This window comes from Orcinus orca, chromosome 4, assembly GCF_937001465.1.
Source record: "Orcinus orca chromosome 4, mOrcOrc1.1, whole genome shotgun sequence".
NCBI classification, from domain to species: Eukaryota; Metazoa; Chordata; class Mammalia; order Artiodactyla; family Delphinidae; genus Orcinus; species Orcinus orca.
In genome coordinates this window covers 14,156,498-14,183,044 of record NC_064562.1, presented here as the reverse complement: position 1 = coordinate 14,183,044, position 26,547 = coordinate 14,156,498, and the positions used below count along the sequence as shown (strand labels likewise).

The 26,547-nt window shown below is 35.6% G+C and overlaps 1 protein-coding gene across 3 annotated transcripts in view; it reads right to left on the bottom strand.

Moving 5' to 3' along the window:
* GRID2 (glutamate ionotropic receptor delta type subunit 2) overlaps nt 1-26,547 on the bottom strand; it is a 1,386,623-nt gene that overhangs the window by 351,809 nt on the left and 1,008,267 nt on the right. For 2 of the 3 annotated variants that reach the window (XM_004276975.4, XM_049709175.1), the window contains exon 9: nt 22,688-22,789. The exons of the other annotated variant lie outside the window; for it this stretch is intronic. In XM_004276975.4, the coding sequence (XP_004277023.1) occupies nt 22,688-22,789 (102 nt within the window). The remainder of the gene's footprint in view (nt 1-22,687; nt 22,790-26,547) is intronic. 3 annotated transcript variants of the gene reach the window in all.

Below are 26,547 nucleotides of genomic sequence, written 5' to 3'. Positions count from 1 at the left end.
AAGAATTGTGGGGGGGAAATTAAACAAATGAGAACAAAGAGCATAATGAGAAAGGGTTGTACCTTCAGTTAGGAAGAGCCTCTGCAGAAAGAACACTTCAGACTGAAGAGAGAGTTAAGTGCAGATGTGTCAGGCAGGAATCTCGCTGACATGATTGAGAGACAGAAGGGAAAGTAGTGTGGCGGGAACTGTGGGAGCTAGGGTCAGATAGGAAATGTCTGAGAGGTAATGGGTGTGTGTCTGGTGGAGCTTAAACAGTACCTTTAAGCCCCTCTGATGACTTCTGCTCTTACTTCAACTGAGATGGGCAGCCTGATGGGCTCTGAGCAGAGGGGGTTGTGATCTGCTATGTTCTAACAGTTTTCGAGACGGTTGATAGTTGCTATTGACAAGAGACTAGAGGGGCAAGGACAGAAGCTAGGAGAGCAATTAGGAATCCTTTGCAATAAACCAGTGAGCTAGGCAGTGAAATGGATATGATGAGAAGTAATTGGATTCTGGGTATATTTTGAAGGTAGAACTGATGGGATTTCACTGATATATAGATGTGGGGTTATCAGTACTTAGTGAGAAGTGATGGAATGCTATGCTATACTTCTGGAAATCCTCAGTGGAGGCCTCAGTCTTGAGAAGAGTATGGACTTCTGAGATTCTCCCTGAATGTTCTATTTGGTGTATGCATCATAATTATATTAGAGGGATTAAAACTTTCAATCAGTAGACCAAAGTCCTCAGGGCAAATATTCAATACAGAATCAAAGACAATATTTTGAAAAAACCTACCATACAGAATACGAAATTAATACACATTCAAATTTAACAGAAGGAAAACATGTACTTTCTTTTTTTCCTGCACATTTGTGACTCACATAGTCAGTTAAAAGAGAAATAATATTTATCAGAAGAAATAACAATCATTAAAATCATAATCTTTAATGCTTAAATTTTAAAAGGACAAAGTTCAATACCAAACATTAAGAGTGAATTATTTATTTTTGTTCTCTGAATATACCTTTGGGAAATACAAATTTTAAAAAGATGAGTTATTTATAGCTCATTGGATTGGCAAGGATGAAAAAGAATGTTAATGTTTATCAGCAAACATATGAGGAAGCAAACTTTCTTATATACCACTTATGTGAGTTAAATATGGGACAACCTTTTAAGCACACAAATTCACAGTCGGAAAGGAAACACTTTCAAATTTTTGTGTTATTTATTTTGGTAATTTTACAACTAAGGAGGTAATCATAAATGAGCACAGGTATGTATCTAAAAGAATGTTCATTGCAAATTCTCTAGTGAGAACTTGAAAACAAACTAAATGCCTGACAACTAGGGATTGCTTTCTAAAAAATCTCTATGATAGACTATTAAACAGCACATTCAGCTGTCAACTTCAGTGTCTTAATGCCCTGTTAAATAGTTATCTGCTCAGAATTGGGCCACAGGAGGGTTTTTTAACAAACTAAGAGGAACATTTTAAAGTTTGGGATTGGTTTGTTTTTGTTTGTCTTACAGAGAGATTCAAAACATCACTGTAAAAACATTACTTTCATTTGCATTCCAACATTATTTCAGGAAATGAGACATGGAAATGTTGAGTTTCAGTTGGCATTCTGGGAATTATATACAACCCTGAATAAATTAATGGAAGTTTGAGGCAACTGTAAACATAATTCATTAAGCAGCTGAAAAAAACTATTGATCACATCTGCTGTATAACAAAGGATATTTATTTACATTAAAATATTTATTTACATTAAAAATATTCACATGTATTTTATATATTTTATCTTACTACGTGAAGTAAGTCAGACAGAGAGACACAAATATCATATGATATCACTTGTATGCGGAATGTAAAAAAAATGATACAAATGAACTTATTTACAAAACAGAAACAGATGCACAGAATTACAGAATGAATTTATGGTTACCAGGGGGGAAGGATGAGGGGGGAGGGATAGATTGGGAGTTTGGGATTGACATGTACACACTGCTATATTTAAAAACAGATAACCAACAAGGACCTACTGTAAAAATAAATTAAAAATATATTCATATGTATTTTGCTGAATGGGAAGAAATTATACAAAACTATTTATGAGTATGGGTGCCTTAGTCAATTCAGGCTGCTATAACAAGTTACCATAGACTGGGTGGCTTCAAGAACAAACATTTATTTCTCACAGCTATGAAGGCTAGGAAGTCCAAGATCAATGTGCTGACAGATCCCGTGTCTGATGAGAGCTTGCTTCCTTTGTCTCACATGGCAGTAAGCAAAGATATCATCTTTCTCATGTCTCTTCTTTTTTATTTTATTTATTTTTTTATACAGCAGGTTCTCCTTAGTTTCCCATTTTATACATATTAGTGTATATTGTAAGGGCACTAATCTGATTCATTAGGGCTCTACTCTCATTACCTACTTACTGTAACTCCAAGGCTCCACCTTCAAATACCATTGCATTGGAAATTAGGCTTTAACATATAAATTTTGGTGGGACACAAATATTCAGTCCATAGGAGTGTGCACTTTTAAAATTTGAAAAAAAAGTAATAATAAGAGCAGCAAACATCCATATAGAACTTACTGTGTGGTGGGCACTTTCAGATGCTTTTTGTATATTTATGCCTAGCTATCCTATGAGTTTAGAATCATAATTATCTCTGTTTTTATGGATAAAGTAACTAGGTTTTTTTTAGCTAGTGACAGACACTGAAATATTAGTAAGTTTTTGAAGGAGAAATATGGATGATTTTGTTAATTTTCATTTTCCATGTTTTCTAAGTTTTTGTCATTGACTACGTAACACTTGTATCAACACTTGTTGAATAAATGAAGCATGAGGGAGAGGTCAGGGTTGGAAATAAAAATTTGTTTATAATTTTCAAGAAAGTAAATGAAATCATTCAGAGGTAAAGTATAGAAAGAGTTAGGGATGAAATTCTGGAAAAAGAGACTCCAATGAAGGAGGCAGAAAGAATAGAGGTCAGAAGTAAATGAGGGGAAGACATGGTTGGAGGATGCAAGAAAGGACAGTTTCAAGAAGGAACAAGCTGCTGTAGATTTCAATGCAGGTGAGAGGTCCAGACAGATAAGGCCTGGAAACATCCATTGCATTTGTCAGGTAGGAGATCATGAAGACCTTTTGGAAAGCAGTTTCTTTGGAGAAGTCAAAATAGAAACCAATAGAAGCTAGTGGTGTGAGGATAAAAATAAATGATGAAGTGAAGATAGAACTGAAGTCTGAGACATTTGCATTAGAAAGAATTAGTAGAATAAAGACGATTCAGGGTCAAAGAATGTTTTTCATCCAAAGCATGTTTTCAGGCTAAGGGAGGAAGCAAATAAAAAATAGCAACAACAACTACTACTACTTACATTTTGCCTGTCATCATCCTTATCACTTTACATTAATCACCTCATTTAATTCTTGGAATACTCTGGTATTGCTACTGTTTCACAAATGTTCTCATTGTGTCACAAATGAGAGACCTGAGATTTGGGGATAGAATAGATAACTGAGCTTATAAACTAGTAAGAAAGATTGAAATTTGAATCCAGTGTTTGATGCTAAAGTCTGTATTCTTTTTCTTTTTTATTATTGAAGTATAGTTGATTTACAATGTTGTGTTAGTTTCAGGTGTACAGCAAAGTGATTCAGTTATATATATAAAAATGTGATTCTTTTTTAGATTCTTTTCCATTATAGGTTATTACAAAATATTGAGTATAGTTAGTTCCCTGTGCTATACAGTAGATACCTATTGTTGGTTACCTATTTTATATATAGTAGTGTGTATATGTTAATTCCAAACTCCTAATTTGTCCATCTCCCCCTTTCCCCTTTAGTAGCCATAAGTTTGTTTTCTATGTCTGTGCATCTCTGTTTTGTAAATAAGTTCATTTGTACCTTTTTTTTTAAAAAAAAAAAGATTCCACATATAAGCTATATCACATATTTGTCTCTCTCTGGCTTACGTCACTTGGTATGATAATTTCTAGGTCCATCAATGCTGATGCAAATGGCATTATTTCATTCTTTTTATTGGCTGAGTGATACTCCATTGTATATATATACCACATCTTCTTTATCCATTCATCTGTCCATGGACATCTAGGTTGCCTCCATGTCTTGGCTATTGTGAATAGTGCTGCAATGAACTTTGGGGGTGCTCAACATTGCTAATTATTAGAGAAATGAAAATCAATACTACAATGAGGTACCACTTCACTCTGGCCAGAAAGGCCATCATCAAAAAGCCTACAAACAATAAATGCTGGAGAAAAGGGAACCCTCTTGCACTGTTGGCGGGAATGTAAATTGGGTACAACCACTATGGAGAACAGTATGGAGGTTCCTTAAAAAACTAAAAACAGAACTACCATACGACCCTGCAATCCCACTCCTGGGCATATATCCGGAGAAAACTATAATTTGATAAGATAAAGCCTGTATTCTTAGAAGTTAATTTAGACTGCCTGAATCAGCATTTGGGTATGTATGTGTGTTTGGGGTTGGGTAGGATGTTCAGAAACTACATGGTATATAAAAGAGAAAGAACTTGGGCTATAGTCTTTTAACACATGGTAGTATCAAAATCAATCTCTTCTGTCTCTTTGTCCACTCTATATCTCCTTTTCTATTCTAAAGTAGAACTATTTATACTTTCTTCTTCTTCCAAGTCACACTTCAACTTTAGTCAGCATATTGATGGGATTACAGTTTTGGCATAAAGATTATGTTAAAGTGAAAACACAAAATCTTATCTGAACTTCCCTTATCTGAATAAAGCAGAGCCTCCAGAAGATGCAGCTGCCATTAAACCTATTCACAGGGAGGGAGTTTCCTGCAAATTCCTGGAAGGAGACAGTCTACTTGTTCCCATTAGCGTGCACAAAAAAATCCAACAACAGACCCTTCCTACTTTCCCTCTGAAGCCCTGAACTCCACCTCCGCCCCTCTTGTTAAGCTGGTATATAAACCTTTACCTTTGTCTGGATATTCAGCAAGTTACTCATGACTAAATTACTAAGTGACTTCCATGTGCATGTGTAAATAAACCTTGACTTTCTTCCTGTTGTCAGTTAATTCACAGGCCCCTAAATGTATGAACCTAAAAGGGCAGAGGAAAAGTTTTCCTCCCAACAGTACCAAGCGGGTTTCCTGAACGAAGACAGTCTTTTCCTTAAAAACACATCTGGAGATAACAAGGTACATAATAATTTTGCTAACCCCACTCCATACCCTTTGTCAAAACTGCACTCACTATTTCTGCCACTGACCCGCCTGATCTGAGGTTTTAAGAATAAGGTGACAGGTTTTCTATTTCCAGTGAGCTGAATGCTTTCTGAAGGATATGCTTTTTTCTTTTGATTTTATTACGAAGCACAGTGGGAAACTTAAAAGATCTCCTGCATAGAGGGCAGAAACAGAAGCGTAGAAAGCGGAAAGGTGCTGATATTTAAAAGCAAGAAACAAATCTGGGGGGATTTACAGAAGGTAGAGAAGTCTGAGCTTAAAGCTGCAAAGACCATATTCTGTGTTTCAAAAATTAGTAAGTGTATAAAAGAAGATTACTACAAGTTATTCAAATTAATAAAAGGCATTTAAAAATAACTTCTGTGCTAGCTCTTATCAGGATTTTAGATATGGACTACAGTACTGAATTAATTATGGGGACACATATTAAGGAATTAGAGGGAGGTTTACTGAAAAATGTAAAGATGTATGAAACTTTTTCCCATCACTATATTTTACTGCATAATAGATTGGAATGTTTAGCATAAAACCAGTCGTAACACTTACTCTCATGACATCCTTCACTGGATGGAGCAAACGTCACTTAGACTGAAAAAGCATTGAGCATTGGTCCATTTATCCTTACATTCTTCAGCAGGTACTCTAGGAGTATTCCCAAACGTAACATTACGTGTATAGAAAAGCATCTTAGTTCTTTGGGGCTGATGACCAAAGGTCATTCTTTTTTTTTTTTTTTTTTTTTTTTTTTTTGCGGTACGCGGGCCTCTCACTGTTGTGGCCTCTCCCGTTGCGGAGCACAGGCTCCGGACGCACAGGCTCAGCGGCCATGACTCACGGGCCCAGCCGCTCCGCGGTATGTGGGATATTCCCGGACTGGGGCATGCACTCGTGTCCCCTGCATCGGCAGGCGGACTCTCAACCACTGTGCCACCAGGAAAACCCTCAAAGGTCATTCTTAAAATTTTGAAAGGACCCATAAAAAAAAAAAAGGTGAGATATTTTTCAAACTCTTTGTTCTTGATAAGTGATCACTTTCTTATTCCCTTTGACTTCTAAAAAATTAAAAGACCTTGCTTTCAAATGCTAATCAGTTGCTTCTTTATTCCCCAGTAGACTTCAGACCATTCAGCCTCAATACTTCATTTTCTTGAGTGTTTTATTGACCATGGTCTTGGAGATTACATTTGGCTCAGAGCAACACAGCAGCTTGTTATTTTTAATTGAACTGCAGAGTACATTATTCTACGTAAGAATCAATGGGAAAAAAAATTAGTGCAAACATTTCATTTTCCCGTTTCATGCCACTAGCAATGGTTGGAAATAAAAAGAAGAAAAGGAAAAAAAAAAAAAACCCACCTTCAAACCTACCAAAAAAAAAAACCCCTAAAAAATGTAAAGTTCATTTCCTCATGCTAACTTCCATCACACAGAGAAACTGAAATTCTTTGCTCCAAGTTTTAAAACATGCAAGAATCACAAATCCACCTTTCAGCATTATGGCCTTTTTGTTTCCAGGTTAAAATAATTAATACACAGTTTACGTGGAGATGCTGTGAAAAGATACCTTAAAATCCAAACCTCTTTGTATTTCGACTGATCATTAAAAAACCCAAGGGGTGTATTCTGAGAGTATGCATTTGCCTTCCTTTCCTTGACCAACTTTTCCATTTCCGGGGCCTCCATCGGTGTGGTGGTTCTCTCCTTGACTGCTTCCTACCTCCCCAGAGGGAGCTGACTTTTAATAGCTGTTTGTGCTCTGGAAGCTGACAGATGAGTAAGCTATTCCCACGCGGGGTGCTTTTTAGAGGCATCTTTTCTCATTTCAGACCACACTAGAGTCCCATTTAATGCAATGGATAGTGACTTGATGAATGATCCCCTATTGGTCAAACTTGTTACTGTGCCTTTGAAAGAATCCAAATGCCACTTGAGGCCTGGTTTCCTCACTGGTAAGGCTGCCATCTGACTCCTTAGCTCTTTGAGAGGGACTGAGAAAGCATACAAGGTTTTCTCAAAATTGATTTCCTTTGTAAAATGAAATCTAACTGTTACATTTGAATTAAAAACATTGGTTTTCCCGCCTGATTGGGACGATTTCTAAAGATATAAGCAAGGACAACTTTCTGTGACTTTTTTTTGCATCTGTTTACCCAGTGCTAATTTATATCAGCTGTAAACATCAACAAAATCAACATGCTACTGGAGTTCAGAAGTGGCAAATGAATATGCATCTTCCTAATGAAAAGCCGAAACTTTTAAGAGGTCAAAGCAACATAAGAAACACTGATAGAGCAAGATGTGTGGGAGTATGCTACTTTATGTGTTTGCTCACCTAAATGTTAATTACTACATAATTCAAAGGTGAATACATGCTTTTCATATACCCTTTTAAAGTCTTGGTATAATAAGATCCCCCCAAAATGAAACCTTTCTCAAAAGTCTCTGTTATTTTAAACCTATGTCCCCAGTACATGTCTCATTAGAAATAAATTATGACAAAGTTGTGAAATAAAGGTTTATATCTTTAGTTGGTTAAAAAAAAAAAAAAAAAGGGAATTGATATGCTTTTTGTCCTTCTTTCCCCAGCATTGTACAGTTTCTCTGGATGTATGTATGATCTATTACTCAGCCAAGACTCAAAATGACCCCTATGTCATTCTGACCCCCTTCCTGCAAGTATTCTTCTCAGATAGCTCTCTCTTTTCAAACATGTCCCTCCAAATACCAACCTCCTCAGCTTTCACAAACTTTGATCTCTAATTTCTCCACTCAGTAAAGCTGACAGTCTGTTTTGGATCTATATGCGTGGGCCTCCAATCTGGAAATTGCCATCAGCCAAAGATCTGGGGTGATTGTTGGAAGCATTTCGTTGTTTCCAACCTTTAGGAATCAAAATCCTTATTTACATATTGACCAATGTCTGAAAGTTATTTTCCATACTTTGCTCAATTTTCTAGTTGTTGGCAACAGGAATTTAGTCCTGTTCTTGTCACCATCATGGCTTGTGGGGAGCAAGACAAACAAGGATTCAATGCTTATTTTTGCCACAACTGTAACTTGAAGTTATTTAACTAGCTCTAAGTCTCAGCCATATCAACAAAACACAAATAATAATCCTGAGGGCTCCATGAAGATTAAAACACCAAGAATAATAAGTGTGCCCTAAATGGTGGCTGGTAACATTATCTGTAAGATTTAATGGCTCTTAATTCATTAATATATTCCTTTGTAACTCTAAAAAGTAAAATCTGTATCAGAAGCATTTCTCTAGTTTTCATATTTATACTTATATTTATTTCTGAGGAATTATATATAGAACTGGTTTTGTTAACTATGCCAAAACTACTGCATTAGCAAAAAGTAACTTAAAACTTCAAGGTCACCTTAACATTGGGATTTCTTTCCAATGCAGTGCTATATGATATTGGCTAGAATATTGCAGAGGTTATGGAAGTCAACATAGACCTACTGTTTCTACATCTTTGAATTTGCAAATGACTATGTCAATATCTTTCTAAACTTCTAGAGACAAGTAGTAACTCTATTTTTCAGAAGTAAATTATATAACACATCTCTGAAACATTTATTCACTGTTTAGTCTAAGAATTCAGGTTTCATCTTGCAAAAGGAAAAAAAGTTGGGTCATGCACGGTTAGCTCGGTCCAACAGCGATATTCACATGTCTGCATGACAGCTATCATCTTAAGAATTGGTGTGATGAGAAAGAATAAGAAATTGTCAAGCCACTGTCATGCATCAATTCTCATGATGATTTTATTCACTCAGCATTGAAGTGAACACATATGCCAGTGTTGCTATGAATTACATTGTTTGCATAGGCTAGTCTTCCTCAAGTGTCTGTTTATAAAAATCACATTTTCCCCTTTTCTCTCACACAAGGTGGGTACCAGCAGCAGAACAGACAACAAAATATGTATACCATACAGAGCTATGTGTACAGATTATACTGTTTCAATAATAAAGATGAGAAACATTTTACCTAATCTTCAGTCTAGATCAGGGTCTCAACGATGGTGTTTTTAACTTGATGCATGTTATCTAAATTATGTAATGCTAACCTTATTCTCACAGAAAATTTCTATTTAAATTGTCTCTGAAGGAGCTCTTTAAAAAGAATACCTAAAACACAGGCTGCATTTCAATTTCATTTGCTTCAGGTGATACTCCAGTTTACTTATAGGATACTTTAAATTCTTGATGTCTGCATACTTTTGTGTATACTCTTTACACTGCTGGATATTCCTTCCCTTTTATCTAGGCCTTGATAATCCCTGCCTATGTTTCAAAACTAATTTGTGTCACCCTTTAAGCCTTTCCCACTGCCCTACACATTCGATAGATGCTTCTTTTATGTTCTCCTTTAACACCCTGTGCATAATAAGAACTAACACCTACGTACAGCACTTCCTATGTGCCAGGCTCTGTTAGAAGTCCTTTCTTCTTTGCATTTATTAGTTCCTTTAATTTTAATAGCAGCTCTATGACATAGATAATGTTGTTATCTCCATTTTGAAGATGAAGAAACAGAATCATAAAGAGTTTAAATACTTGGCCTAAATTCACAGATAGGAGACCTGGAGATTGAAATATAATCTCGTTCCAGACTTGTTTTTTTTTTAATACCTTCATTGAGATATAATTCACATACCATATAATTCACCCATTCAGTGTACGATTCAGCGGCTTTAGTACATTCACAGACATGTGCTATTATCATTGTAATCAGTTTTAGAACATTATTACCCCCTAAAGAAATCCAGTTCCCATTAGCCATCATTTCTCAAACCCCTAATCTCTCCCAGCCTTAGACAGCCACTAATCTACTTTCTGTCCCTATACACTTGCCTATCCCTGACATTTCATATAAATGGAGTCATATAATGTGATCTATTGTGACTAACTTCTTTTAATTAGCGTATTTTCAAGGTTCATCAATGTATCATGTTATCAGTGCTTCATTTCATTTTATTGACAAATAATATTCCATTTTATAGGTATACCACTCTTCTTCCAATCATCAGTTGATATACATTTGTTTCTATTTTTTGCTATTATCAATAAAGCTGCTATGAACATTTGTGTGCAGGTTTTTGTGTGGACATACATTTTCATTTCTCCTGGGAACATACCTAGAGTAGAATTTCTGAGTTGCACAGTAAGTTTGTGTTTAACCATTTGAGAAACTGCCAGACTGTTTTCCAAAGCAGTTGCACTATTTCACATTCCCACCAGAAACATACAAAAGTTCCAATTTCTCCACAACTGTGCCAACACTTGTTATTATCTGTCCTTTTGATGTGTAGCCATCCTAGTGGGTGTAAAGCGGTAGCTCATTGTGATTTTGATTTCCATGACGGCAAATTGTATTGAGAATCTTTTCATATGCTTATTGACCATTTATATACCTTCTATAAAAAACTGTCCAGATCCTTTGCCTATTTTTAATTGGTTTATTTTTTTCACATTGAGTCGTTATTATAACTTTATTTTTATATGTACTAAATACAAGTCCCTCATCAGACACATGATCTGCAAATATTTTATCCCATGCTGTGGGTTGTCTTTTCATTTTTTTTTGGATTCTGTCCTTTGGGACATAGACATTTTTAATGTTAATGAAATCTAATTCACTTACTGTTTTTTTTTGGTTGTTTGTGCTTTGAGTGTTATATCTAAGAATCCATTGCCAAAATAAAGTCACAAAGATTAACATCTAATGTTTTATTCTGAGAGTTTTATAGTTTTAGCTTGTACATTTAAGTCTAGGACACATTTTGAATTAATTTTTGTACATGATTTGAGGTAAGGGTCTAGATTCATTCTTTTGCATGTGGGCATCTGGTTGAATAGACTATTCTTTCCCCGACTGAATGATCTTGACACATGTTGAAAATCAATTAACCACAGATATATGGGTTAATTTTGGACTCTCGATTCTATTCTACTGATCTAAACGTCTGTTCTTGAACCAGTATGATTACCATAGCTTTTAGGTGTTTTGAAACTGAGAAGTGTGAGTCTTCCTACTGTTCTTTTTCAAGATTTTGTGGGTCCGTTGTTTCTTTTTCTTTTTGTTTTTTTTCTGCCTATTCTGATTTTCTTGCAGTTCCATGTGAATTTTAGGATCTGCTGGTCATTTATGGCAAAACAAAAAAGTCAGATAGAATTTTGATAGAGGTTTCATTAAATCTGTAGTTCTGTTTGGAGAATATTGCCATCTTTACAATACTGAGTCTTCCAATCCATGACTATAGGCTATCTCTCCATATATTTAGGACTTTTTAATTTCTTTCAACAATGTTTTGTAGCATTCAGTGTACAAATATTGAAGTTGTTCTGTTTATTTTTATTTATTTTATTCCCTTTGATATGTTTAAATGAAAATGCGTTTATTAATTTCTTTTTTGGAATTTTCATTGCTAGTGTGTGAAAATACAATTGATTTTTGTAAATTGATCTTGTACGCTGCAAAGCAGTTGAACTCATTTATTAACTCTAGTCGTGTGCGTGTGTGTATTCTTTAGGGTTTTTTAAATTCAAGACCATGTCATCTGTAAATAGAGATAGTTTTACTTCTTCCTTTCTAATCTCATTTCTTTTACTTAATTTTCTTGCCTAACTGGGCTGGCTAGAACCTCCAGCACAATGCTGAACAGAAATAGCGAGAACTGACGTCTTTGTCAGTTTTGACGTCTAAGGTCAGTCTTTGTTACTGACCTTAGGGGTTTAGAGGGTTTTTCAGTATTTCACCATTAATATGATGTTAGCTGTGGATTTATAGATGCTCTTTAGCAAGTTTAGAAAATTCCTTCCCTTCTATCACAAGACTGTTGACTGTTTTTCTAATCATGAAGGGGTGTTAAGATTTTATTAACTGCTTTTCCTACATCTGTTGAGATGATCATGTGGGTTTATTCCTTTATTTATTAATATGGTATATGAGATTGATTTTCATAAGTTGAGCCAACCTTGTATTCCTGGGATAAAGTTTACTTGTTTATGGTGTATAGTCCTTTTCATATATTGCCAGATTCAGTTTTCTAGCATTTTGTTGAGGATGTTTGTGTCCATATTCATGTGTGTCATATTCATTACGGTCATTAAGCCATAAGCTCCACTAATTACTGACTGATTGCTTTACTGTTTTCAAAAATTCCCTGGGTTTGCTCAGTAGTTTGAAGAAAATAAATTTTGGTAGGGGTCATTTTTGGGGTTAATCTTTAAAATTTATTCTGACCTCAGGAAGGATATCCTTAGCTATCTCTTTTTTCTGGTTTTCTCTGGTGAGCTCTCTGGCTTACGATTTAGCTTGTTGCTTTTAATTAAGAGGAGCCATAGACTTGAACTTCCCCATGCTCTGTTTCAAATAACTGGAGAATGTTTAAGGGCTCTCTTTTCTTGTGGACTGCCTCTCCCTCGGACAAAGTCTTTGTGCTACAACTCTGGGTACTGAGTTGGGTGGCAGCCTCTGGTCTTCTCCATTTACCTCAGTTGGCATGGAACCCCTGCCCTTGGAGCAAGCTGGAGTGATGGCAATCAAGGCCCCAGTATTCTAGGTCTGCCACACCTGGGGTTGAGACTGCATCCTATGGGTCAGAGTTGGGTGAGGAAAGGGAGCCTACAAACCCTTGGTCACACTCACCAGGAATTTAGCCTTTTCAAATTTCATTTGGATGGCAAGAAAAATCCTAGCAGCCTCCAGCTGAGATAACCCTTAACTGGAAACTTTTAAGGGAGAATAAGCCCTGTCTTCTTGGCCAGACCTACTTGGACTGGAGCTTCCATCAAGCTGAGTAAGGCAGAAAGTGAGGTGGAAGCGGAAGGAGCAAGATGAGGCTGAGACACTATAGACTCCTGTTGTTTTTATTGAGTTTTAGTAGATTTTCTTGATTAAGTGTTACTTCATTTTCAGTATGCCCTTAGGAAATTTCCAGAGACTTTAAATGGTTTATATTTATTTACTTACTTATTTAGTTAGTTAGTTTTTGCCCTGTTGCTTATTTTGCTAGGGAGTGGGTCCATGGAACTTCTCACCCTGCCACCTCAGAAGTGGAACTCCTCCAGGGACAGTGTTCTTTATCACAGTGTTATATCGTGTACTTCCAATGTGGTAGTTATTACATGGCACTTAACGGATTTTATTGAGAATTTTAGCTTAGTTTATTTAAGACAGTATCCATGGGAAATGTCCTCTGCCAGATCTGTAATTTTTGCCTGGAGCTTTGAACCAAACTTTAGTGTTTATTAACACTTGAAAGGAGCCCTCTTCAGACACTGCTGTGGGAGCTATAAGAGATGGCCACCAACTCCCTTCCCATATCCTTGATGTGAGTGCCTGCCAGGAGAGCCTCTTATCAAGCTCACTCTCCCAGCCCCTAAATTTGCCTCTAGGTTCAGGAGACTCAAAGGCTGAGACTCAGGAAAGCTTAAAGCTCTGTAGGGGTTCAAAATGCTGAAGGTCTCCAAGTAGCAAAAACGTGGACAATGTCCTTAGCAAAAAACTAAGCAAAATGACATTTCAAGGCTGTTCTTAGTATATTTCCTAGTTATATATTAGCATATAGAGTCTATTTAAAGCTAGCCTGAAACCAAACATGATTCCTATGAGACAATGTAATTGACATACCAGACTTTTAGAAATTTGTACAGTTTATTATTTGAATGTTCTTTTGTATCAGTTATTTGTGTTATTTTTTCTCTAGGAAGCACCATCTTCACTAGGAGGAGAGTTGCTGTTGTTCTCATTAGCAGATTTTCAAATTAAAGTTAACAGTGAGTGGACAAAAATCATGATTCTGTAGTTTATGTTTTGCTTGTCTGCCTCAGGGTCCTTTAAATAATTTCCCACAAAAATCTGAAGATTGATGATAATGATTAATTATGCCTTCATGATCACTCATGCTCATTTTATTCTTTTCTTTGGTTAATTTACACATCATTGTTCTACTCAGACATAATAACATCTTATATTTAGAAACACTCTGCACTTTACTAACTGCTTCCACATAGTTTAAGCTGTTTACATTCATAATAACCCTGTGGGGCCAGTTTTATTACTCCTCTTTTACAGACAGAAAAATTGAGGTTCAGAATAGCTCCCTGGCTTCCATAAGTTCAATGACCTATTAATTAGAAAAGGTGGAACTTGAACTGATGTCTTTTGACTATAAACCTAGTACTCTTTGCAGTATATGACAAATGGCTTTTAGTATGACTGTGTTGCAGAGAGAAGACTAGGTGGAGAAAAAGCAAGGAAACAGGTTGAAGTACTTCCAATAAGGAAATCAATTGCATATTATTTACTCTTTTGCTAAATGGTACATCCAGAAGAAACTAAGTACACTGCTCCATCCTATACTGACATAATTCATGGGAACATAAATTAGGAAGTATCAGTCCACATGGAAACAAAATATTGTGGAACAAAAGCCAAGCAATGAGTGCCCCTAAGACGAAGAGAATATTAAATGATTCTATGATCTGTAACTTCTCACCAAATGTGAACTTGCTATTTAATAATATGAATGAATGATTCTTGATGTTTTAAATTAAAGCTTTCTACTTCTTTACTTTAAAAGCATGTAAGTCATTCCCTAGTAACAACTATGTCAAAGGATTTAATAATAGCATAATCCTTTGCCATCTCTTTTGGAAATTTAGACTTAGTAGATGGAAATTAAAGAATGAGGACTCCTAAGACTATTTATTCAGGCATAGTCTTGTGTCCTTCCTGTTCTTATTTTCGTAATTACATACAAAGTTCTTTATTTCTTTTCTTTCCCCTTTTTTCCCTTCCTCTTTTCCCTCCTTCCTTCCCTCCATTTCTCTCTCTCTCTCTCTCTCTCACACACACACACAGAGGCTATCAGAATATTTTAATTTGTTCATTCAACGTATATTTACTGACCTGCTTCTATATACCTGATATTGCATGTGAAAACCAACTTGTGTTTTATTGGTATGCAGCTTAGAGGGGGAGTCTAACATTAATGAAATAATTATAAAATAAAAACAGAGAGTTACAAATAGTTCTGAATGAAAGGACACAGTGAAATGAGAAATTAAATTGTCCTGTAAACCCACGAAGCTGGTCCTGGATGTCGCGGTTGAGATTAGATCATAAAAGACTGTGACATACGTTTCTCTTTCTATCTGTCTGTCTCTATTTTATCATTCTTTCCCAGGCCCCCCACAAGTGTATTTAATTCTGAGTCCTTCACAAGCAGGTCCTATTTTCTGATAGAGAACTTAATAATGTTGATAAAATAGTTCATGTGGAACTCCTTGAAAGCAGGGACTGTATCTTTTTAAATTTTGCCTCTCTGGGATTAGCACAGTGCTTAGCTGACAACAGATGTTCAACAATAGTTATTGAGTCAAAGCTGATAGTTAGGGTGTACTATACAATACTGTTTTACCTTTCCCTGATCTCAGATAACATCTCCATTTTCATAGGGAAATAAGGCCTGCTAAAATAATTCCAAGAAGTGAGACTAATAATAAGAAAATATTTTAGGAAAAAGAAAATGTTCTTAAAATGATGGCTCAGTAGGCACCTATCTGCTACACCCTTCTTATGGTGATTTGCTTGGGGAAACTTACCTTTCTCAACACAGAGTGTAGACTTTGCTTTATGTGGTATAGTTTTAATATAAGCTGCCTTGGTGTATTTTCTTTTTTTTTTTTTTTAACATCTTTATTGGAGCATAATTGCTTTACAATGGTGTGTTAGTTTCTGCTGTATAACAAAGTGAATCAGCTATACATATACATATATTCCCATATCCTCTCCCTCTTGCATCTGCCTCCCACCCTCCCTATCCCACCCCTCTAGGTGGTCACAAAGCACCGAGCTGATCTCCCTGTGCTATGCGGCTGCTTCCCACTAGCTATCTATTTTACATTTGGTAGTATATATATGTCCATGCCACTCTCTCACTTTGTCCCAGCTTACCCTTCGCCCTCCCCATGTCCTTAAGTCCATTCTCTACGTCTGTGTCTTTATTCATGTCCTGCCTCTAGGTTCTGAAGAACCATTTTTTTTTTAGATTCCAAGTATATGTGTTAGCATATGGTATTTGTTTTTCTCTTTCTGACTTACTTCACTCTGTATGACTGACTCTAGGTCCATCCACCTCACTACAAATAACTCAATTTCGTTTCTTTTTATGGCTGAGATATATATGTCACATCTTCTTTATCCATTCATCCGATGATGGACACTTAGGTTACTTCCATGTCCTGGCTGTTGTAAATAGAGCTGCAATGAACATTTTGGTACATGACTCTTTATGAATTATGGTTTTCTTAGGGTATATGCCCAGTAGTGGGATTGCTGGGTTGTATGGTAGTTCTATTTTTTAGTTTTTTAAGGAACCTCCATACTGTTCTCCATAGTGGCTGTATCAATTTACATTCCCACCAACAGTGCAAGAGGGTTCTCTTTTCTCTACACCGTCTCCAGCATTTATTGTTTGTAGACTTTTTTTTTTTTGGTAGACTTTTTGATGATGTCCATTCTGACCGATGTGAGGTGATGCCTCATTGTAATTTTGATTTGCATTTCTCTAATGATTAGTGATGTTAAGCATCCTTTCATGTGTTTGTTGGCAATCTGTATATCTTCTTTGGAGAAATGTCTACTTAGGTCTTCTAACCATTTTTGGATTGGGTTGTTTGCTTTTTGATATTAAGCTGCACGAGGTGCTTGTATATTTTGGAGATTAATCCTTTGTCAGTTGCTTCATTTGCAAATATTCTGCCGCATTCTGAAGGTTGTCTTTTCCTCTTGCTTACGGTTTCCTTTGCTGTGCAAAAGCTTTTAAGTTTCATTAGGTCCCATTTATTTATTTTTGTTTTTATTTCCATTTCTCTAGGAGGTGGATCAAAAAGGATCTTGCTGTGATTTATGTCATAGAGTTTTCTGCCTATGTTTTCCTCTAAGAGTTTTATGGTGTCTGGCCTTATATTTAGGTCTTTAATCCATTTAGAGTTTATTTTTGTGTGTGGTGTTAGGAAGTGTTCTAATTTCATTGTTTTACATGTAGCTGTCTCCATTGTATATTCTTCCCTCCTTTATGAAAGATAAGGCGACCATGTGTGCGTGGGTTTATCTCTGGGCTTTCTATCCTGTTCCATTGATTTATATTTGTTTTTTTTTCCAGTACCATACTGTCGTGATTACTGTAGCTCTGTAGTATAGTCTGAAGTCCAGGAGCCTGATTCCTCCAGCTCCGTTTTTCTTTCTCAAGATTGCTTTGGCTATTTGGGGTCTTTTGTGTTTCCATACAAATTGTGAAATTTTTTTTTCTAGGTCTGTGAAAAATGTGCCTTGGCATGTTTTCTATGAGTCTAGTGACATTTTTAGTTTAGATAGTAATTTTTTTCATTGCTATTACTCTCCTATATTTTTAAATTGGTTTCATTTCCTAGTGTTATTTCTTTTCTTCAGGAGGTATTCTTTAAAATAGTCTGTCTCTTTAAGATGGCTTCATGCTCAGTTTTGTTAAATGAAGTTTCCAGGAATATCCATTAACTTAATAAATTTTGTAAAGATACCATCCACATATTATTTAATCTAAAATGTTTTCACTTGCAAGATGCAAAATTGTTTTACCTACAACTAATAAAGACAAAAAATGCTGCCAATTTTAACTGCAAGAAGACATCAATTGAAAGATGCATCCTGATTCAAAGATATTAAAATATGAAAAACTGTATGTTTTTGAATTTATAAAATACAGAAAAAGCACCACCACAGCTCTACCATAAATTTCCAATCATATATGTATATAAAGTTATACAATTATGTTTATGGTAGTTTTAGGCAAAGGAATACTGCATTGTACACTATATTCAATGTAGAACAATGGCATTGCATTTTTTCAGAAATATTCTTAGCGCTGTATATGTCCTGCTAGAATGAAACTCCCCGAAGTCAGTATCTTTCTCTGTTTTGTATGTACCCCAAGCACCTAGAAAAAGATACTCAATAAATACTTCTCAAATCAATTTATGAGTGAGTTCATCTTTCATCAGAGATGCGATGTGTCTGTTTTAGGCAAAACCAAATCAAGAAAATAAGAGTTATTTATCAGTGATCTCTTTCTAAATGCCAGTTTATGTTTTTCAGATATCTTGTACTTTTTCTTACAGGATAGCTTCTCAAATCTTTCTTTTCATTTGTTGCCAACTTCTTTCCATTTTATTTTCCTAAGTATTCATTATTATGATGATGATATTTATAACTCAGTGATGTTTCCAGTAACTTTTGTGAATTACCATGAAAAAATTGAATGCCATAATTGGTCATTTATGGCTATCCATACTTATACAACTTTAAAAGTGAAAAGGAAAAAAATGATCTTAATAAGTGCCTCATAATAAGACACTTGGCCCACTTGGTAAGACGTAGAGATCAGCACACCAAATATGGAAACAGAGTTTAGCAGAGGGAATTTTATTCACATTCTTTCTTTCTTTTTCTCCATTTCTAAGACACTTACATGGCTTTGGTGATGGCTGAATATAAAGTCATCCTTATGTGATGCCATTTAAAAAATGTTCCTAAATTACTAATCCAATAACATTTGCAATCTCAATATTTATATTTAATTTAAACCTAATATGAATTCGTTCTGATCCCAAAGACAGAATGTCAGAGGGCTAAGGACATAGCCACTGGAACCAGGATCTGTGGGCTTGAAACTCAACTGTGGCTCTTGTTAGTTATATGGACACAGAGATTTAATTAATTCTTTTGAGCCTTATTTTCATCCTTTAATGTAATCAGTGCATCTCTTGTAGAGTTTTTATAAGAATTAAATAAGTTAACACATGTAAAGTTCTTAACAGGTTTGATCAAATAAGAGATGCCGGTGATGGTTTTTCCCGTTTCCCCTCCAGTCCCTCACTGCCCTGCTCTGTGACCTGGAAAGCTGACCTTCATGGCCTTCATTACTTGGGTTCCCTTGCCCTCTGATTTCTGGTTGTATTTGCAATTGGAAACAACGGCAAGAGATGGAAAGATAGGAAAAGTGACATTGGGGTAACCTCCTCTCCATTTCCTCACTGCCTGAATGTTGTTTTGACACTGATTCTCCTTCTCCATCCTCTTCCCATAACAAAGGTCACAGCTACTATTTTATGATTTTTCTCCCATGGCTCTAGCTAGATCTGTTAATACTGCTCTCTCCCACGTCACATCAGTCTTCAGGGTTGTCAAGGCTTGCTGTGCATCTAGGCCCTGGCACTTCAACATCCTTGTTGACTTATTTAACCTTAAAGTATTTGTTAATAATTCCTTTATTTAATTTTCTTCAATTAACCATTTGAATACCATTCACTTGCCCCTGGCATCATAAACAATATAGTGCTGAAATATTTAGTTTAAGATTAATAGTGATAGGGATAGGAGTTTCAAAACTTAGGTAAGAAAAATCAATTTTATGAACCCGTGTGTCATCGATAGCATAACTTTCCTAAGAAGTAAAGGGTGTGTGTGTGTGTGTGTGTGTGTGTGTGTGTGTAACTGGGACTAGATCACAGTTAGAATGGAATAAAAGTTGAGAGACCTTCCCTCAGGGGCTTTACACATGAGCCCTCCCTCCTCTCTCTCCCTTCTGGAAATGGCTGGAGGTAAATACTTGGAATACAAGGGGGTTGTGTTTAGCTTGCTAAATCAAGTCCAATATAGACCAAATCTGAGTTTCAGGGTTTAGTTGACATTGTGATTTTAGAGTTGCTGGGTGGATTTAGGAAAGAGTGATTCTCAGTGTTGGGTGGAGGAAGCTTGCAAGGCCATATAAGTAAGAGCTAGACCTGGAAAGGTGCTTGTAAGAAATAAATAAGAAAGTCATGGCTGGTTTCCATTCAAATAAGAATTACAGGGAAGAGTCAGGAAGCCTGAGAAATTATTAAGTACAATGGCTGTATACTGTGGGAGTGTGAAAAGTGTAACAACCTTTTACTCAACTGGGCACCCAACTGATAAATCCATGTTGCACCACAGAAAACTTGGGGGAAAGAGACTGTTTCCATATCTTCATTCACTAGTCATATTCAGGATATGTGCTCGGCTAAGCTTGCAGGAAACAGACCATTCTGAATCATGAAGGTGAGACTGGGGCATGCAGGTATTAACACTGTGTGAGGCAGTACCATTTCAAGCACAAAACAGCAATCGTTCTGCTCAGCCTGGAAATGAATTTAAAATAATTGGTTCTGTGAAGCTTTCCCAGTAAAACTCACTTTCATCTTATTCAGAGTTAAGCATTTCTAACTATCAAGAAAATCCTATAGCTACCTCAATTTGCACACTTATCACAGTTGGAGGAGAGAGATTATATAATGTTAAGAAGGCAGAAGTTGGGCTTCCCTGGTGGCGCAGTGGTTGAGAGTCCGCCTGCCGATGCAGGGGACACGGGTACGCGCCCCGGTCCGGGAAGATCCCACATGCCGCGGAGCGGCTGGGCCCGTGGGTCATGGCCGCTAAGCATGCGCGTCCGGAGCCTGTGCTCCGCAACGGGAGAGGCCCGTTGAGTGAGAGGCCCACGTACCGCAAAAAAAAAAAAAAAAAAAAGGCAGAAGTTAAGAGATCTGCAGTCAGATCCTGGATTTGAATCCTCGTTCTCTCTGTTACTTCCTATCTGTATAATCTTCCACATTTATTTCAACCTCTGTATGTCTCAGTTTCTTCAACCACATTCTTAGGATCAGAATACTATCTATTTATTGTAAATACTGTGAGGACTGATTAAGATAACAGACGAAAAAGACTTAGTAGAGTATTTGGCACATAGTAAGTAATTAATAAATCTTAGCTGTTTCGTTATATGTGCTTCTCTCCAGTAAGATTCTTTGCACACCTTGAGGTATGAATATGCATATAAGATGGATAACCCATTACCAAGTCTATCATATAGTAAGTACTAAATAAATATTTGTTTAATGACTAAATGCGATTAGCTTGCCTTGAAATATGAATGTCAAAGACAAAAGCAAAGCACATATATTGTCTTTTATTACAGTTTTCACCTGAGTTTCCATGTTAATCACTAGAGAAGAGACTATTACAGTTTAATGTACTTTAAATGTCTTTTTTTAATATTAGCACATCAGTGCCAATGCTATCTACATGTTTGAATACATATAGAAGCACATTCACAATTAAGTTGTCAAGTACTCATAATATAATTAGTTGCCAAACAGTAAAAATCTTATTAAAACAATAACTAAAAATCAATTATAGGCAGCAAAAAGGGAGGATAGATTACTCGTTTGAATTTCCTTTTATAGAGAATATCACAGATCCTTCTTTTAGACAATGAAATTATGTTCAGTCTGCTTAAATTGTATTAAACAATGTACAAAGGACAGCTATTGCTGTTAGAAACCTTGATAAACATCTATTAGCATCAACATACCAAAAAAGACCATTTCTCCTGTTTACTAATTCTGCAATTTTTTTAGCCTATAAGAAAGAGTTTTTCAAATTTAAAAACAAGTGGGCTTTTCTGAAAAAAACTGAAGTTAATAACTATGGATTATTCCATTTTGAAACGTACTATAAAGTAGCACAAGGTTAATCACGTTGAAACAGGCAGGGAGAATACATGTCTTCATGTTTTATGGCTATTTAGATAGTACCCATGTGAGTATTTTACTGTTGAAGACTATTTCTTTTGACATCTTATTTTATTTGTGTATCATGTGAGAAAATAATAATGTATAGAATAATGATAACAGTTACCATTTATTGCTTTTTATACCAAGTAAATGAATTTGTAATAAATGTTTCACATGTATAATCCCATGTAATAGCCACAGAATCACTAGATGATACGCTCTTTTAAGACAGAATTATATCTGTCCATTTTAACCATCACTGTCCCCAGAAATCAGCACTGAGCTTGAATACGGTTGGTAATAAATATTATTTACGAAACAACTGGATGATTTTTACTTTGAAGTAGGTCCTTCCCAGAAAAATATTCTTAGTCTGCTAATGTTTTAGTGTTACTGAATGTACTGTGTTTGATCAAACCTACCCTTATTTAGCATGGTTATCTTCATTTACATAGACCATAGAGCTTCAGTGAGAGAATGCCTGAGAGATAACTTCACTTTATCATGTGTAGGAAACTGTAGAGAAGGATGGAAATCTGGCCTAAAATGTCTAAGAAAGTTATGACAAAAGTACTGTAATTAAAGGAAAAGCCTGTAAAAATCTGATTCTGATCCCCATAAACTGAAGGTTGGAAAACATGACCATTACAAATCCCTTAGAATGCATAGTCAGCTCCTTTAGTATTATGACATCAGTTAATGAAACATAAAGAAATGGAGGATAAAGGAACATCTAAAAGCCAAAACTGCAAGGGGCAGATCAGACCTACCAGAACAGTCACCACACGTAGGACCACTCCACGCATGTTATTCTCCAGTTTCTTGTCAGTCAGGGACCCATTCAGCCCTGTGACAGGAGTCCAGCACCCAAGCTGAAAGATGAAATAGCTTGGTCACTTTTCTGCCTGAAGAACAGTCCAATCACCTATATATAGGCCTTTCAGAGAACTGTGGGATAAATCTTGAAGTCACTGATAACAGGAAGTGTCCTGTGCAGCTTTTCCTGTTTAATAGCAAATGAAGCAAGCAAAAATGCTATGCTATCTCCTGCTTTTAAATATCATCATATGGCATATGACAGTATCCAACATGCTTTAGGGGACTCACTGAGGACATGTGACTTAATGAGGAGTTATAAATACACCAATAACTCAGTCCCAGTAATACACTAATTGGAAAAATAAGAGCACGTATAATTCTAGCATAATGCCTGTTCTAATATACCAATTACTACACAAGTTAGATTTTTTTTACAGTTTCAGTGGTTTTAATTAGATCTTACACTGCTTTTAACGGAACATAAAACTGTAAGATTTTTAATGTGGTTAGAGGGGTTACAGCTTTTACTTGAGGAAAAAAAATCATCTATATGGCTTTGTTGTTTTCAAGTATTCACAGTACATAAAACAATGTAATTTGCCTTTTTTGTCAGTGTTATCAATCTGTCTGGAAGACTTTGGCAGCAGCCTTTTCCTTAAAGTCTTGCAACGATTAACTGCTCTTTGCTCTCCAAAATACTGGTTTAATTTTACATTCTCACGTAGTTCTTATGTCTTGTAATATCCAAACCTGAGGACTACCAGTCTTAAAATTACTTCCTATAAATCACAATGGGATAAAAATGGGTGACTCTCAATTCAAAAGTAAGGAGGAAAGAGAGGTGCTGTGACTTGGATTAGCAGATATCTGCCGAAGAAGCAAAGCTGCAAAGAGAATTTTGCAATGCACATCTTGGGAAGATACATCATACTATTAATCCTGATACCAGCTCCATGAGCCTTTACATTTGGGAACTTATTCCATACTTGCATGCTTTAAAAATGTAACAGACTTTTAGTCATATTCAAAGACTGTTTTGGTTAACTGAATGGTTTACAGGGGCACCTGGTTATTTGTGCTGCTTCCTCTGAAAGACTATTATTTCCTTGCATTGCGTTTTGTTGTGGCTTCTGAAGTCATTAACATACTGGCAAGTCTCCCTCACAAATAAACAATTTGGGTGCTTCCCATTAAAACTCAAGTTTCTCTTTGAGCTCCACAAATGGTATTTGAGAAAACTAAAATGTATACAATATATCTTAAGAGAAATGGATGTCACAATGTAAACAAAAAGCCAGCATTTTTCTTATTAAAATAATTTGAAAAAGGCTGCTAATTGTTGGTTTCAACTGCAAAAGCACATTAAATTCATACAGTGATGTGTCATTTTTAGTTACATAAAAGTCTAATTAGAACTTAGATCCAATTAGCAAATCCAAATGCGTTGAAAGTCTAGTTATCAGAGATATTGTAGTCCTCTTGCCAAATTTAAAACCTTATGAAATTTCTTTTGAGATTTTGTTCTCTTCTGAGGTCAACCGAAGTCTATCCTCAATTACATTTATTGACGTGCACTTTTTCTAATTACTTCTTCAAGGTTTTATTTCCCTAGACCAAATAATATTGGTGGAAAAAGAGATCTAAAACGAAGTGAAAAGCTAAATTTCCAATGTGCTATCCGTCTTTTACTATTATATTACTTAATTCTAAGTTAAATTAATAGCTTTTAGGACATGATCTTACTCATGACTAATACGTTTAAACTGCCAAAGTAAACACAGGGTTTTTTCTCCCTTGGAGTTGTTTTTTTAGTTTGGTGAACCTACTGTCAGTTTGCCTAAATATTGACAAATGACATCTGTTAGTGCCAGCCTGAACATAGCATTTTGGTGTATTGACTAGTCAAAATATTTACTACTGGAATACCAACAAAACCTGCTGACTAGTTTGTTTCAACAATGTTCTGGACAAACAGTTAAAAATATATAATTTCCAGCTTCTTCTTAATTATGTCTTCCTTTAAACATAACTAAATACAGTCAATGATTGAAAAATTCTAGAGCATTCTAGTGTTTGGGGGTTTGAAATAACAGTAACGAAAAAGCATTTGGAGGAGGTAAGGAGGTGGCTGTATCTTATCTTCCGACCTGGGCAGTGACTTAAACTATAGTTTAAACTATACTAATATACTATAGTACTATTTGTACTATATATAGTGTTTCTTATCTCTCTCTCTCTTCTCTCCCCTTCCTCTCTCTCTCTTTTTTTTCTTTTTATTCACACTGATTTCTACCAGTGACCATGCATGGCCACGAACCCCATCCCTCCTTTTGGAGAAATGCTTTCTTTTTCCATCCCTAGACAAGTGTTCCAAATCATCCAAATTTTTTCATGACTCTGACTCTCTGGTTTAGCAATTGTTAATAGTTGGTCGTCTGACCCGAGCCAATAAAAGTCTTTCCTTGGAGGTTTATTTTTAATATCAAGTGTGTGCATGGTGGGCAGGTCAATAAGTTGATATGAAGTTTTTTATTGTTTGGCCAGATTCTCTCATATATACTACAGGCCATATAATTTTCTCTTCTGCTTTATGAAGGTTTTTCACCTTTCTGTTTTCTTTATTTTTTTTTTTTGCCATCTGACTCACATGTCTTTTGATTATAGTACTTAGAAAGTTGAAAAGTTGTTCCTGTTCTTAATAGCAACAGTCTATATTTTAAGACTGGTAACTCCTTTTACTTAACTCAGGTATTCCTGCATATTCACCCACTCCAATACTTAATGTTATCTGAATGTTAGCTGTGGTCACCAAAAACTAGAGATGAAATTTTGATACAGATATATTTCAGGATACAGATTCTCTGGAAAACTAGAAATAAAGTATATCCACTCATCACATATCAACATAGGTTGTAATAAAGAAATCATTTAAAAATTACAATAATATTCATTTCCTACATTGAATAGAACTTTTTTTTTTTTACATTTTTTGGAATACTTTCTATGCGTCAGCCATGGTACTGAGCTTTTCATACATGATCTCATTTAAGACTCAAAATAACTTTATGAGATGGTGCTGTTACCAATATTACTTTATAGACATAAAAATTAAGGATTCAGTTAAGGTCACTTATTTACAAAAAGATGAAATTAGGATTTAAACTGATGTGCTTTTTTTTAACTTTTTATTTTATATTGGCGTATAGTTGATTAACAATGTGTTAGTTTCAGGTGTACAACAAAGTGACTCAGCCATATATATACATGTAACTATTGCTTTTCAAAGTCCAGATTCAGTTTTGTTAGTTGCCGTACTGTTTCATAGCTTAAAAAATTCTTTTCATAAACACGATCTATTTAAGGAAGGTAGAGAAGATAGTATTCCTATTTTAATAGTCAAGGAAAATAAGCCTCGGTACTGTTAAGTGGCTGGCTCAATATAATAGTGAGTGAATTCATATTTTGGCAATAAAATTTAAAAGGCAAAATCATCACCATCAATGTCACTTTTATAAAAATTATTATAACACATACATAGTGCACAGTATGTGCTAATCATCAGAGAGCTTTGCATATATTAATTAATTTATTCTCAAAACCACCCAATGAGGAAGGTATCATTATTATCCTCATTATAAGGGAAAGGCTGATTATACACACCTTTTTGAAGGATTACTCAAGTTTTAAGATTCCTTAATTTCTGTTCATATCCAGTCACCTCCCTGAGATTCACTTCAAGCTATTTTGTTTGATTGTAAAAACTCCTTCCAATAATAAGCAAGAAAAATGAGTTAGGTTCACATAGATCTAC